The sequence below is a fragment of the Gobio gobio genome (genome assembly GCF_949357685.1).
Source record: "Gobio gobio genome assembly, chromosome: 20".
In the NCBI taxonomy this organism is placed as follows: domain Eukaryota; kingdom Metazoa; phylum Chordata; class Actinopteri; order Cypriniformes; family Gobionidae; genus Gobio; species Gobio gobio.
In genome coordinates, this window is record NC_137113.1 from 7,290,950 (window position 1) to 7,306,653 (window position 15,704).

The 15,704-nt window shown below is 39.2% G+C and overlaps 1 protein-coding gene across 1 annotated transcript in view; it reads left to right on the top strand.

Moving 5' to 3' along the window:
• The first annotated feature begins 2,052 nt into the window (after nucleotides 1-2,052).
• Nucleotides 2,053-15,704, top strand: part of LOC307144076 (uncharacterized protein) — a 57,294-nt gene continuing 43,642 nt past the window's right edge. The window contains exons 1-5 of the mRNA XM_079846063.1: nucleotides 2,053-2,315; nucleotides 3,504-3,637; nucleotides 3,727-4,023; nucleotides 4,109-4,204; nucleotides 4,291-4,429. Of these exons, the coding sequence (XP_079702189.1) occupies nucleotides 2,279-2,315; nucleotides 3,504-3,637; nucleotides 3,727-4,023; nucleotides 4,109-4,204; nucleotides 4,291-4,429 (703 nt within the window). The 5' untranslated portion in view covers nucleotides 2,053-2,278. The remainder of the gene's footprint in view (nucleotides 2,316-3,503; nucleotides 3,638-3,726; nucleotides 4,024-4,108; nucleotides 4,205-4,290; nucleotides 4,430-15,704) is intronic.

Genomic DNA, 15,704 nt, shown 5'->3' on the forward strand with positions numbered 1-15,704 from the left:
GATTTGCACAACACTTTTGCGATATTTTCTAAAAGTCGATAAAAAATATTACGAAATTATGGCATTTCCATTAACTGATGTTATGTGACTAAAACAATTTTTTTCCTCTCTTGATAGGCCTAAGTCATTCCAAAAATTATGCCATGTATGTTGTTAGGTTTATATCCCAGCAACCGCACGCCATTATTATTAATGGAAGGAGACGTGTGTGTGTGTGTGTTATCCAAGCATTGATGGATTAATGTTTGAATTTGATGGTGGTAATTCAAAGGTTTTTTTTACCACTTTGTTATTTTGGCTCGGAATTTCGTTTGTTGGAATTATATACTGAATTTAGAAATGCTTTTGAAATGAAAAACTTTGCGTTTAATAAACAAAATATATATTTTTAAATGAAGACAAAATAGGCAAAATAATCTGTTCCCGGAGTCCACGGCCTTTGATGTTATTATGAGTGTACACAAATAAAAGTAGACAGTTTATAGTTTATAATTATATCTTGCACATATCTATGGCTAAAAATGACGGAGTATTGTGAGTTTTTTCCACTGCCATAAAGGAAAAAATCCATCAGAAGGCGGCGACGACTTCGTCGGCCATGGGTTAAAGAGAATGCAGCCTATTTAGTTTCATAGTTAGGCTATGTTTAAATATTATTATTTTAATTTCATATGTTGATTATGAAAAGTGAGCAGCATGAGTAAGGCTACATAATCAGATGTGCATATGTCTGGGGACACATGGATTTTGAGCATGTAGGCTAATTTTGTTTCCTATAAAGTCTTTCTTTAAAATTAATTTTGTTTGTATAAACTTTATCTTAATTTTAATCAATGTTTCATTAACTAATTGGCTGGATTTAATAAACAATTAGGAAATATAGCAGTCAATATAATAGTGACATGGAGGCATCAGCAACATTAATAGCATTGCATGTGAAATGGAGCTTGTCTCACAGACATGAGAAATATGTCACTTGAAAAGTCTACTTTTAAACGAAACAATTCAACTCGAAAAGAAATGGCTACTCTCTGATTATGTAATGAAAAGTGCATTTTTCTCTTGGAATGGCAGAATGGCTCTCTTGGCATCTCTCTCCACTACTGCGGAGATGGCGAGTCAGCACCGTCAGCCGATATGACAAAAGCCGATTATTAATAAACAATTAAAATGTCTCCTTGCTAGTTTTGACACATTCATAATCAATACTTTTGCCGGTTCTTTGTGGCAAGCTTAATGCGTTCGCTTGAGTGGGGATAATAATAGCCTTTTATATTGGTAGCGTTTGGTGCGTGTTAGGGGGGGCCCAACCTCATATTCTTTCATAGGGCCCAAAATCGCTAGCGGCGCCCCTGATCTCCCTTGATGCTGAAAAAGCATTCGATCGTGTGGAATGGAATTATTTGATGAATAATTCTGAAGTTTTGATATCATTCAGTAGTGGTGTGTTTGTGTCTGTTGGTATAGGCTGTAAAAACAGTGATTTGTCAGTCATTTTACTACATTGACTATATTTGAATGAATTGTAAGAAATGTAACTGTACAAAATCTTTACACACCTTTTTTCTATTACCAAGACGAGACAAGATGACAGACATTAAAGGGTTACTTCAGCGATTAGCATTAAGCTTTGTATCAGTAGAAACCCGGTAGTATATTCAAATTATGGTACCCCCCCCCCCCATAAAAGGCACTTAAAACGTCGTTACAAAGTCCATCTCACCACAGTGGCTCTACAATAATTTTACGATGCGACGACAATAGTTTTTGTGCGCAAAAAAAAATCTAAATAACACCTTTATCCAATTTGTTATTGTCTTCCGTGCGTGCCTCCACGACGCATGCGCGAGAATATGACGTAGCGCCAGCATTCGGGAATCCATGAACTGCACACTTTAGTCCGATTTTGAGAACTACGCCGAGACCTAAAGCACGATCAATGTAGAATCCAACAGCTTAGACACGCGCGTCTTCCTCTGCTTGTAAACAAATCGCTTCTGGGTCATATTCTCGCGCATGCGTCGTGGAGGCACACACGGAAGACAAGAACAAGTTGGATAAAGGTGTTATTTAGATTTTTTTTTGCGCACAAAAACTATTGTCGTCGCATCGTAAAATTATTGTAGAGTCACTGTGGTAAGATGGACTTTGTAACGACGTTTTAAGTGCCTTTTATGCGTCTTGGGAGAGTAAATGTACTGAATGCCAATGGAGGCCTATCTGAAGCCTTTCTCAGCCATCAGCTTTCAACTAAAATATCTTCATTTGTGTTCCGAATATGAACGGAGGTCTTACGGGTCTCGAACGACATGAGGGTGAGTAATTAATGACAGAATTTTAATTTTTGGGTGAACTAACCCTTTAATGGTGTTGGTATGTGTTTCTTCTTACAGAAAACAGCACATGCCAAACACCACAGCGTCTGTTAATTAGGGCTGTGCAATTAATCACAATCGCAAAACAATCAATTTGAGCATATGCTATTTCTAAACCGCACAAGGCTGCGCTTTTATTTATTTATTTATATTGTAATTCAGAATACTACAACGTTCTTGTGCGCATGTTTAAGATGTTACCCAATCAGAGCTCACTCAGCGGCAGCGCAGCAAAAACAATGGCCAAAATCGCAAATAAAATCGCAATTGCAATATTCATTAAAAAAAAATTGCAATATGAATATTCTGTCCATATTATTCCGTACACAGCCCTACTGTTAATAATGTTGTGAGTGATGAAAGACTAATCATATGTCTGTGCAGATGTTGCGATAGTCTTTTATTCCCTATTGTAACATATATCCAAAAGAATTTTTACATCGAGAATTGGATCACTGTCTTTTTACATTGCTGTGATCTCATGTGAGTGTCAAAGCCAGCTCTGGTGTTTGTTTTTCAAAAAACACTATTCTGGTCTCATCTGAACCATAGATCAGGGATCATTTATAGTAGATGGCTCCTGTAATGTTTGGCAAACAGGAGTTTGTAGTTTGATGACAGCAAATGCTTTTTTTGGCAAACCATAGAAGTTATGTAGATTCTTAATTATTGCCCTGATAGCACTAATGAGGATTTTCAACTGTTGAGCTAACTTCTTATGCCACTTCCTTATTTATGCAATTCAATGGAATTCTGTCAAACATCATCGCTGTATTTTCGGGTCTTTCTCATAATGATGTACGTCTATAAGAATTTACCTTGCATGTCAACTCATAATTAGAGCCCAGTGACACAGGAAGTCATGACTTATGATTTAAGTCTTCTGATCTCTCAGGTGAAAATTAAAACCATACAGTACGATTGGATATCTACTTTTAGATTTGACAGATTTTTTAATTGATGTAGTGATTAAATATTTTGCTGTCACATCAAAAGTTGGCCACCAGAGGCCATCATCATTCTTCTACTAATCACAGTCAGTCCTCACACGAAATAAAGAAAAATGAGCCTCATAAATCAGAGTCAAATGTAACCATTTTGTATTTTTTGTGTTCATTCTCCCGGCAGGACCAGTGATATTCTATCCATTCGGCTCAGCGGCAGGAGACACAGAACATTTTGAAAATGGTGGTGAAACCTTTGTAAATGTTGCCTTCTCCACTCCATTTGTGTTCTTCGGCCGCACGTACAACAACACATATGTGAGAATCCGGTTCCAATACCAGACTAAATATGAATGCAGATGTTGTGATAAACTATTTCATCCTGAACTTGTGTCTTTTATTTTTAGGTTAATTATAACGGACTTCTTACGTTCAAGCAACCTTTACCAGAATCTCTGCCTTACTACATTCCCAAATATGCAACTGAAGATTTCATTGCTGCGCTCTGGACTGACCTTGATGACTTTGGATTGGGCAAATACTCGTATCAGGAGTACACTAATGGAAGTGTGCTCACCCGCGCCACTCAGGATATAAACAAGTATTTCCCACAGAGGGGCTTCACTGCTTCCTGGGTCTTTGTTGCAACATGGGACTATGTTCAAACATCAGATATGAATGTATTTAATCTTCACTCAGCACCGGTAAATAATGTCTTCTTTTCTTTTCAGATACAAGGTCACAGACTGTGTAGACTATGAATCATGATGTTGTTTCTTTTCTTTTCAGGCAATCACCTTTCAAGTGGTTTTAATTTCAGGCAGTGGTTTTTCTTTCATTCTGATGAATTATGGTGATTGTGCTGTGATAAATGATTACGTGGAGGTAAGACAAACATCACAGGATTGAAGTAACATTATATACTGGCTCTGTATGAAAAGCTACATAACATTTGTATATTGTTTTATTAGGCTGGATATGACACCATAAACTCCACTGACTATTATCTAATTCATTATGCAACTAATGGCAGCTACATCCCAAACCTCAAGCTCACGACTAATGTCAACGTTGCTGGTCGTTGGGCTTTTCTTGTGAACAGTGGATCAGGTAGGACTTTCATCAGGATGTGTATTACTATTATCAGTTGTGTGCAGCTCTGACTGGAGTCCACCTGTTGTCATCCTGAGTATTGAAAACATTTCCCTACATACTGTATCCAAGCAAAATACAGGATATCTTAGTTCTGTGAAACACAGCAAAACCAACGTTACTCACGTATCGAGAAGAAACAAAATAACATCTGTGACTGTTTTCAGGCCTTCCCACACCTTAAGGTCTCTCCAGCGCTGGAAAGCTTCTCCAAAATTAACGCCGGGCCTACTTTTTCCCAAGTTATTCCCCTGGCCTTTTTCTCTTTCTATACACTCTAAAAAACATGGTGCTATATACTATATGGCACTAAAAGTGGTTCTTGGTTCGTAATCATAGGACAACCACTTTTGGTGCTATATAGCACTTCAGTCATTTAAAGAACTGCTGAAGAACCACTGAAGCACCAAGATTTGACCCTTACTGCGGATTGGCTACAAGTGTGTTTTTGGTGCTTGATCTGATTCACTTTTCAACAGCGTAATTCAACAATTGCTTACTGCACCTTTAAAGAGTTAGTTCCCCCAAAAATGAAAATTCTATCATTAATTCCTCACCCTCATGTCTTTCCAAACCATAAAACCTTTGTTCATCTTTGGAACACAAGTGAAGATATTTTTGATGAAATCTGATTGTAACATATAGATCCACTGGAGGCAAGTTGTTGGACCCAAGTGCAGTTATTTTATTCAACATAAAGCTTAACATAAATCAAAACCTTGGCAAAACAACAAACAAAACTTGGCTGTGACAAACATGACTAAACAAAACAGACTTGACTAGAAAACTCACCACCAACAGGTTACAACATCAATAACAGACAAAGACACATGGCAAACATGAGGGCTTAAATACACACACAGACTAATGACAAGACAAGTGACACCTGTGAACAGTGATGAGACAATGAACCAATGACAGGACAAGACACAAGACCACATGAGGGCATGGGAATCACATGACAAGACCAGGAAGTGCATGACAAGACTGAACATGACAAACTCAAACATAACCATGAACATGATAAACTGAAAACAGAACCAAGAACAATGAACATGAACCAACACCAAGACACCATGTGACAGATCCCCCCCTCTATGGGCGGCCCCTGACGCCCAAACAACACCAACACATCAATAACCTAACAAAGAGTCTTAACAAAAAGTCTTGGGGGGCGGTCTTGGGGGAGGGATGGGGGGCCAGGCCCGTGCAGGGGCACCGGACCCAGACATGACACGGCCGGGCCTGGGAGCGTGGGCGGACCTGGACCCTGTGGCGTGGGCGGACCTGGACCCTGTGGCGTGGGCGGACCTGGACCCTGTGGCGTGGGCGGACCTGGACCCTGTGGCGTGGGCGGACCTGGACCCTGTGGCGTGGGCGGACCTGGACCCTGTGGCGTGGGCGGACCTGGACCCTGTGGCGTGGGCGGACCTGGACCCTGTGGCGTGGGCGGACCTGGACCCTCAGGCGTGGGAGGCCATGGCGGCAACGGCAGTTCATCAGGCCATGGCGGTAATGGCGGTTCAGGGGCCCACAGAGGCGTGGCCTTCATGGCCTCCATGTACCCCCTGCCCCCCCCCAAAATTTTCTTGGGTGGGACAGCGGGGCCGTGGGCTGGAGCCTGGACGGGGCCGTGGGCTGGAGCCTGGACGGGGACGTGGGCTGGAGCCTGGACGGGGACGTGGGCTGGAGCCTGGACGGGGACGTGGGCTGGAGCCTGGACGTGGGCTGGAGCCTGGACGTGGGCTGGAGCCTGGACGTGGGCTGGAGCCTGGACGTGGGCTGGAGCCTGGACGTGGGCTGGAGCCTGGACGTGGGCTGGAGCCTGGACGTGGGCTGGAGCCTGGACGTGGGCTGGAGCCTGGACGTGGGCTGGAGCCTGGACGTGGGCTGGAGCATGGACGTGGGCTGGAGCATGGACGTGGGCTGGAGCATGGACGTGGGCTGGAGCATGGACGTGGGCTGGAGCATGGACGTGGGCTGGAGCATGGACGTGGGCTGGAGCATGGACGTGGGCTGGAGCATGGACGTGGGCTGGAGCATGGACGTGGGCTGGGCTCACTGGGGTGGAGAGTACTGTGGGAACGTGGAGCTCCTCATCCACCGTTCCCACAGTAAAAGATGAGCCACTCAACTGAAGTGCATAGTCAATATATCCAGCTAGAGTTCCTGGAGAATTGCTCTCTGGCATCAAATACCTTAAAAGGTCATTAAGTCCATTTAAGAAAATACCCTTGAGGGCAACATCATTAAAGTTCACCTGGTAGCAAAGTCCACAAAACTCCTCCACATAGTTCTCTATGGCTTGGTTTCCCTGGCGTAGACGAAGCAAGGATACAACTGCTGGGTCCATTTTGTAGGTCTGTTATTCTGTAACATATAGATCCACTGGAGGCAAGTTGTTGGACCCAAGTGCAGTTATTTTATTCAACATAAAGCTTAACATAAATCAAAACCTTGGCAAAACAACAAACAAAACTTGGCTGTGACAAACATGACTAAACAAAACAGACTTGACTAGAAAACTCACCACCAACAGGTTACAACATCAATAACAGACAAAGACACATGGCAAACATGAGGGCTTAAATACACACACAGACTAATGACAAGACAAGTGACACCTGTGAACAGTGATGAGACAATGAACCAATGACAGGACAAGACACAAGACCACATGAGGGCATGGGAATCACATGACAAGACCAGGAAGTGCATGACAAGACTGAACATGACAAACTCAAACATAACCATGAACATGATAAACTGAAAACAGAACCAAGAACAATGAACATGAACCAACACCAAGACACCATGTGACACTGATAGATCTCCGATCCCTCCATAGACAGCAATATAATTAACCCTTTTGGTTTAGTAAAGAAAGTAGTAAAAAGTCTCCTGCGCAGTAAATGCAGTGCATCTCGTGGTGCTCACATGAACAGCATCGGCTGCCGCAGAACTCAAAAACGCTGCAATGTTTACAATGTTAACTGCGTAGGAGACTGGCACAGGCTAGAATGAAATTGTTGAATAAAGGCTGTATTTTTGTTTGTTATTAGGGGTTCAAGCACGAAGTGCTGAAACCCTATTGTATTTGTGCTGATTTTTATTAGGGGTTCAAGCACGAAGTGCTGAAACCCTATTGTAATTGTATTGATTTTTATTATTAGGGGTTCAAGCACGAAGTGCTGAAACCCTATTGTAATTGTATTGATTTTTATTATTAGGGGTTCAAGCACGAAGTGCTGAACACCTATTGTATTTGTGCTGATTTTTATTATTATTATTATTATTATTATTATTCTGCCATAAAACGCATCGTGCAGCCCAAACCGTAAGTGCTGGAGCTTTGAAACTTTGTCAGATGGTAGTACAAAAATCGAGGAGAGGTTATCAAATTATGAGCCAGATTGGCCTATAGGTGGCGCTATAGCAATCAATTGCGCGAAACTGCTCATAACTCCTAAACCGTATGTCGTAGACTCAATTGTCTTATATCATTGGAAAGGTGAGTCCCTGACGAACAAAACGTATATCTCCGATTTCATTTCCGTCATAATAGATTTTCCGCCATTTTGAATTTTGTCAAAAAACTACTTTTGCGAACTAGTCCCTGGATTTTTGCCCGATCGGAACCAAACCAGTGCAGAAATGTTCTCTGGAATCTGAATATCAATAATTATTGAAAAAAAGTAGAAATTTCGATTCACGGTCGCAAAGGGGCGGAAAACGAATGTTGTGGGAGGAGCCTATTTTACTAAAATGGCTATAACTCAAGAAAAAAATTAGATATCTTTACCAAACTTGGTACACATGTGTATGGGCTGAGTTTTTGGTCACGATAAAAAAATCGCGACGATTGAACACTTGGTGGCGCTATAACACGAAAAAAACATGAAAATGGCTATAACCACCCGACCGCTAGTCCGATTGACTTGAAAATTGGTATGCAGTGTCTTGGTCCAAGGTCCCATATATGTCTATGAGGGCATTGGCGTATCTCAAAAAACATGGCTGCTATCGGCTAATGAAATTTGAGCACCTCTAAGACAAGGTTAACGGAGGCCGATCGGAATGAAACTTGGTGGGCATCTTTGACTCACGGCCCTAGAGGTCTGTAAGAATTTTGAAAGAAATCGGCCACTAGTTGGCGCTAACGAGTTTTATGGCTCTGTAATCACGTGGTGTTGCACACATCAACCAAATATACATATCATATGATAGGTCTCCTCATGCTGAACAACTTTGCCTCTAGAAGCATATCTGTCAATCAAACCGTTCATTCAATATTTGCAATTATGTTTAAAAACTACTTTTTCAAACTAGTCCCTGGATTTTTGCCCGATTGGAACCAAACTAGTCTAGAACAATTCTCTGGACTCTCTAGATCAATAATTATCGAAAAAAAGTTGAACTTTTGCATTTAGATGGCTATAACAGGGTCATTTAGAAGAGGGGCGTAGCTAAATACACTCAAAAGCCTATAAATCCTAAAGGAAAACTCAAAACTTCACGAAACTTGTTATGTATATGTGACATAAAATGCTGAAGAAGCATGCAGAGTTTCATGGAGATCGGACCATAGGTGGCGCTATAACTGTTAAAAAGCTTGGAAAACCATGTATTCCCTATGGTGAATTGCCTGTATTGGCTGTAAATGGTATTTTCCATCTCTGTAATCAGGTGGGGTAAAAAACATCCACATAATATGCAGAAATTATGATAGATCTCCTCATACTGAACAACTTTGCCTCAAGAACCAATACTGTCAATCAAATTGTTATTTATTTATTCACAATTATGTTAAAAACTTATTACCTAAAATTGCCACCAGATGGCAGCAGAAGACCACTCATTGGTTCATTCTGCTTACTAAGCATATTTAAACTTTATAAAATCATTATAATAAATGTTGCAAATGACATTTTGTCAATGTTTATCAATTAATTTGTTCATTTGATTAATGTTTTTACAATAATTATTAAATTACAATTAAAATAATGCCTGAAAATATATTTTAAAGGGGAAAACCTGGAATAAGCTATTTGTTACCCATCATTTATTTCAAATATCTATATCTCCAACAAAATGTACATTTGAGCTAAGCATGTTTGAAGACATTAACTTGGAAATGTGCCCATTAAATGAAAAACAGACATTTAAAATGAAAATGAGCCAATGAGTGGTTCTCTGCTGCCACCTGCTGGGCTTAAATGGTCATTTTGTCATACTATTTACTTATCATGTTCTACAATTCCTATTTAGACATTATAAAGTCACTATTACAATATTTACAATTATATTTTGTCAAATTAATTTATTTCAAATATATTATGGCGTATTACCTAAAATTGCCACCAGATGGCAGCAGAAGACCACTCATTGGCTTATCCTCTAAACTAATATTGTTCAATCATATTTAAACTGTGATCGTGCAGACCAAAGCGTAAATGCTAGAGACTTGAAACTTTATCAGATGGTGGTACAAAAATCGAGGCTAATGTTGTCAGAGAATGAACCCGATTGGCCAATAGGTGGCGCTACAGCAATCAAAAGCGCGAAATGGCTCATAACTCCTAAACCCTATGTCGTAGACTCAAGTGTCTTATATCATTGGAAAGGTGAGTCTATGACGAACACAACGTATATCTCCGATTTCATTTCCGCCATGATAGATTTTCCGCCATTTTGAATTTTGTCAAAAAACTACTTTTTCAAACTAGTCCTAGGTTTTTTGATTGATCGGAACCAAACCAGTGCAGAAATGTTCTCTGGAGTCTGATTATCAATAATTATTGAAAAAAAGTTGAAATTTCTATTCACGGTCGCTAAGGGGCGGAAAACGATTGTTGTGGGAGGAGCCTATTTTACTAAAATGGCTATAACTCAAGAACAAAATGAGATATCATCATCAAACTTGGTACACATGTGTAAGACCTCAATTTGTGGTCATGATAAAAAAATCGCGACGATTGAACACTTGGTGGCGCTATAACACGAAAAAAACATGAAAATGGCTATAACCACCCGACCGCTAGTCCGATTGACTTGAAAATTGGTATGCAGTGTCTTGGTCCAAGGTACCATCTATGTCTATGAGGACATTGGCGTATCTCAAAAAACATGGCCGCCACAGCCAATTAAATATGAGCACCTATTAGACAAGGTTAACGGAGGCCGATCAGAACGAAACTCAATGGGTATGTTTGACTCATGGCCCTAGAGGTATGTAAGAATTTTGAAAGAAATCGGCCACTAGTTGGCGCTAACGAGTTCTATGGCTCTGTAATAACGTGGTGTTGCACACATCCACAAAATATGCATATCAATTGATAGATCTCCTCATATTGAACAACTTTGCCTCTAGAACCATTGCTGTCAATCAAATTGTTCATTAAATATTTGCAATAATGTTAAAAACCTACTTTTGCAAACTAGTCCCTGGTTTTTTGCCCGATCGGAACCAAACCAGTCTAGGACAATTCTCTGGACTCTCTAGATCAATAATTATCAAAAAAAAGTTCAACTTTTACATTTAGATGACTATAACAGGGTGATTTAGAAGAGGGACGTAGCAAAACACACTCAATAGCCTATAAATTCTAAGGGAAAACTCAAAACTTCCCGAAAATTGGTGGGCATGTGTGACATTAGATCCTTAACAAGCATACAAAGCTTTATAGAGATCGGACCATAGATGGCGCTATAATTGTTAAAAACCATATGTTTCCTATGGTAAATTGCCTATATTGCCTGTAATTTGAGTTTTCCATCTATTATTTCAGTGTTTAAAATCTTGCTAAATAAAACTTAATGTCTTTTGATGCTTGTGTGCTTAAAGGCCTTAAAGGCTTGAACCCCGCTAAATGCTGCTCGCAGCTTTAATTATTATTATTATTATTATTATTCTCCGCTAAAACGCATCATGCAGCCCAAACCGTAGAAGCTGGAGCTTTGAAACTTTGTCAGATGGTAGTACAAAAATCGAGGAGAGGTTATCAAATTATGAGCCAGATTGGCCTATAGGTGGCGCTATAGCAATCAATTGCGCAAAACTGCTCATAACTCCTAAACCGTATGTCGTAGACTCAAGTGTCTTATATCATTGGAAAGCTGAATACCTGACGTAAAAAATGTATATCTCCGATTTCATTTCCGCCATTATAGATTTTCCGCCATTTTGAATTTTGTTAAAAAACTACTTTTGCGAACTAGTCCCTGGATTTTTGCCCGATCGGAACCAAACCAGTGCAGAAATGTTCTCTGGAGTCTGAATATCAATAATTATTGAAAAAAAGTTGAAATTTCTATTCACGATCGCTAAGGGGCGGAAAACGAACGTTGTGGGAGGAGCCTATTTTACTAAAATGACTATAACTCAAGAACAAAATGAGATATCTTTACCAAACTTTGTTCACATGTGTATGGACTGAGTCTTGGGTCACGATAAAAGAATCGCGACGATTGAACACTTGGTGGCGCTATAACACGAAAAAAACATGAAAATGGCTATAACGACCCGACCGCTAGTCCGATTGACTTGAAAATTGGTATGCAGTGTCTTGGTCCAAGGTACCATGTATGTCTATGAGGACATTGGCGTATCTCAAAAAACATGGCTGCTATTGGCCAATGAAGTTTGAGCACCTCTAAGACAAGGTTAACGGAGGCTGATCGGAATGAAACTCGGTGGGCATGTTTGACTCATGGACTTAGAGGTCTGTAAAAATTTTGAAAGAAATCGGCCACTAGTTGGCGCTAACGAGTTTTTTGGCTCTGTAATCACGTGGTGTTGCACACATCAACCAAATATACACATCATATGATAGGGCTCCTCATACTGAACAACTTTTCCTCTAAAAGCATTGCTGTCAATCAAAGCGTTCATTAAATATTTGCGATTATGTTTAAAACCTACTTTTGCGAACTAGTCTCTGGATTTTTGTCTGATCGGAAACAAACCAGTCTAGGACAATTCTCTGGACTCTCTAGATCAATAATTATCAAAAAAAAGTTGAACTTTTGCATTTGAATGCCTATAACAGGGTCATTTAGAAGAGGGGCGTAGCAAAATACACTCAAAAGCATATAAATCCTAAAGGAAAACTCAAAACTTCACGAAAATTATTATGTATATGTAACATAACATGCTGAAAAAGCATGCAAAGTTTCATGGAGATCGGACCATAGGTGGCGCTATAACTGTTAAAAAGCTTTGAAAACCATGTATTCCTATGGTGAAATGCCTGTATTGGCTGTAAATGGTATTCTCCATCTCTGTAATCAGGTGGGGTTAAAAACATCCACATAATATGCATAAATTATGATAGATCTCCTCATACTGAACAACTTTGCCTCAAGAACTAATACTGTCAATCAAATCGTTATTTAAACATTCACAATTATGTTAATAACCTACTTTTGCAAACTAGTCATAGATTTTTCAACCTGATCAGAACCAACCCAGGGCAGTACAATTCTCTGGACTCTTTAGAGCAATAATTATTTTTAAAAAAAGTTAAACTTTTGCATCTGAATGGCTATAACTGGGTTATTTCAAGATGTGGCCTTGACCAAGTGTCCCCAAATGCCTATATCTATTCAATGAATGCTCAGATATTCTTAAAAACAAGTCAGAACATGTGTACTATGCCTCTAAACAAGCATGAAAATTTTCAGACAGATAGGACCATATTTGCCTCTATAACAGTTAAAAAGCTGAAAATTATGAAAATAATGGTATATTAAGCCAATAAGTGGTCGTTTGCTGCCCCCCGCTGTTCATTTTATTGTACTACACTCTAATATTGATATACAAGTCATTTTCAGCTTTAAATAAATCACTATTTTAACATTTGCTATCACATTTAGTTAAAATTAATCTATTAAGTATTACTATTGACAATTGTCACATTGAGAAATGTGAATCTTGAAGGAGACTTGCAGGAAACATTTTGTTTACTGCAACATCATAAAGTTCAAATGTCTGTAACTACAACAAAATGTGTGTGTGTAGTCCTATGTTTCTGAATACATTTTTAAAAATCTGATTAATAGTTACAAAGAGCTATGTGAAATGATTATAGACCATAGCATTAAAAAAGTGTGTGTGTGTCTGGCCTTGACCAAGTGTCCCCAAATGCCTATATCTATTCAATGAATGCTCAAATATTCTTAAAAACAAGTCAGAACATGTGTAATATGCCTCCAAACAAGCATGACAATTTTCAGACAGATAGGACAATATTTGCCTCTATAACAGTTAAAAAGGTGAAAATGACAGAGTTCATATGAAAATAATGACCAATATGTGGTCTTTTGCTGCCCCCCGCTGTTCATTTTATTGTACTACACTCTAATATTGATCTATGGTTATAGATACATGGTTAATCATAGTAAATAATACTAGAACGTGGTGCATTTCACAAAAAAATGTGACATGCTCATAGACCATTAAAAGATATTTTCACAATAACATATCTCAAAAACATTGTGTGTGTGTGTGTGTGTGTGTGTGTGTGTGTGTGTGTGTGTAACCATGCATAATGGAACAACTGGTTTGAAGCCTGTTACAGAGCCTATTTTACTAAAAGGGCTATAACTCAGGAACGAAATGAGATATCTTCACCAAACTTGGTACACTTGTGTATGGGATGAGTCTTTGGTCAAGGTAAAAAGAATTGTGAGGATTGAACACTTGGTGGCGCTATAACATAAAAAAACATGAAAAGGGCTATAACCACCCGACTGCCAGTCCGATTGACTTGAAAGTTGGTATGCAGTGTCTTGGTCCAAGGTACCACGCATGTCTATAAAGGAAATTGGCGTAGCTCAAAAAACATGGCCGCCATTGGCCAATGAAATGTGAGCACTTATTAGACAAGGTTAACAGAGGCCGATCGGAACAAAAGTTGGCGAGCATGTTTGACTCAGGGTCCTAGAGGTCTGTAATAATTTTTTAAGAATTTGGCCACTAGTAGGCGCCAATTAGTTTTATGGCTCTTTAATCACGTGATGTTTCACATATTCCCACAATATTGATATAATTTGATAGATCTCCTCATACTGAACAACTTTGTCTCTAGAAACATTGCTGTCAATCAAATCGTTCATTAAATATTCGTGATTATGTTAAAAACCTACTTTTGCAAATAAGTCCCTGTTTTTTTGCCCGATCGGAACCAAACCAGTCTAGGACAATTCTCTGGACTCTCTAGATCAATAATTATCAAAAAAAAGTTTAACTTTTGCATTTGGATGGCTATAACAGGGTCATTTCGAAAAGAGGCGTGGCAAAAAACACTCTAAAGCCTATAAATTCTAAGGGAAAGCTCAAAACTTCACGAAAATTGGTGGCCATATGTGACATTAGATCCTTAACAAGCATTAAACGTTTTATAGAGATCGGACCATAGGTGGCGCTATAACTGTTAAAAACCTTTTAAAACCATGTTTCCTATGGTGAATTGCCTGTAAATTGAATTTTCCATCTATTATTTCAGCGTTTAAAATCTTGCTAAATAAAACTTAATGTCTTTTGATGCTTGTGTGCTTAAAGGCCTTAAAGGCTTGAACCCCGCTAAATGCTGCTTGTTATTATTATTATTATTATTCAGACCTAAAACGCATCGTGCAGACCAAACTGTAAGGGCTAGAGACTTGAAACTTGGCCAATAGGTAGTACAAAAATCGAGGAGAGGTTATCAAATTATGACCCCGATTGGCCTATAGGTGGCGCTATAGCAATCAATTGCGCGAAACTGCTCATAACTCCTAAACCGTATGTCGTAGACTCAAGTGTCTTATATCATTGGAAAGCTGAATACCTGACATAAAAAACGTATATCTCCGATTCCATTTCCGGTATGCAAATTTTTCCGCCATTTTGAATTTTGTCAAAAAACTACTTTTGTGAACTAGTCCTAGGTTTTTTGTCCGATCAGAACCAAACCAGTGCCAAAATATTCTCTGGAGTCTGAATATTAATAATCATTGAAAAAAAGTCATAATTTGGATTCACGGTTGTTAGGGGGCTTAAAATTGATGTTCAGGGCGGAGCCTATTTTACTAAAAAGGCTATAACTCTAGATCAAAATAAGATATCTTCACCAAATTTGGTACACATATGTATGGGCTCAGTCTTTGGTCACGATAAAACAATCGCGACGATTGGCCACTTGGTGGCGCTATAACATGAAAATAACATGAAAAAGGCTATGACCACCTGACC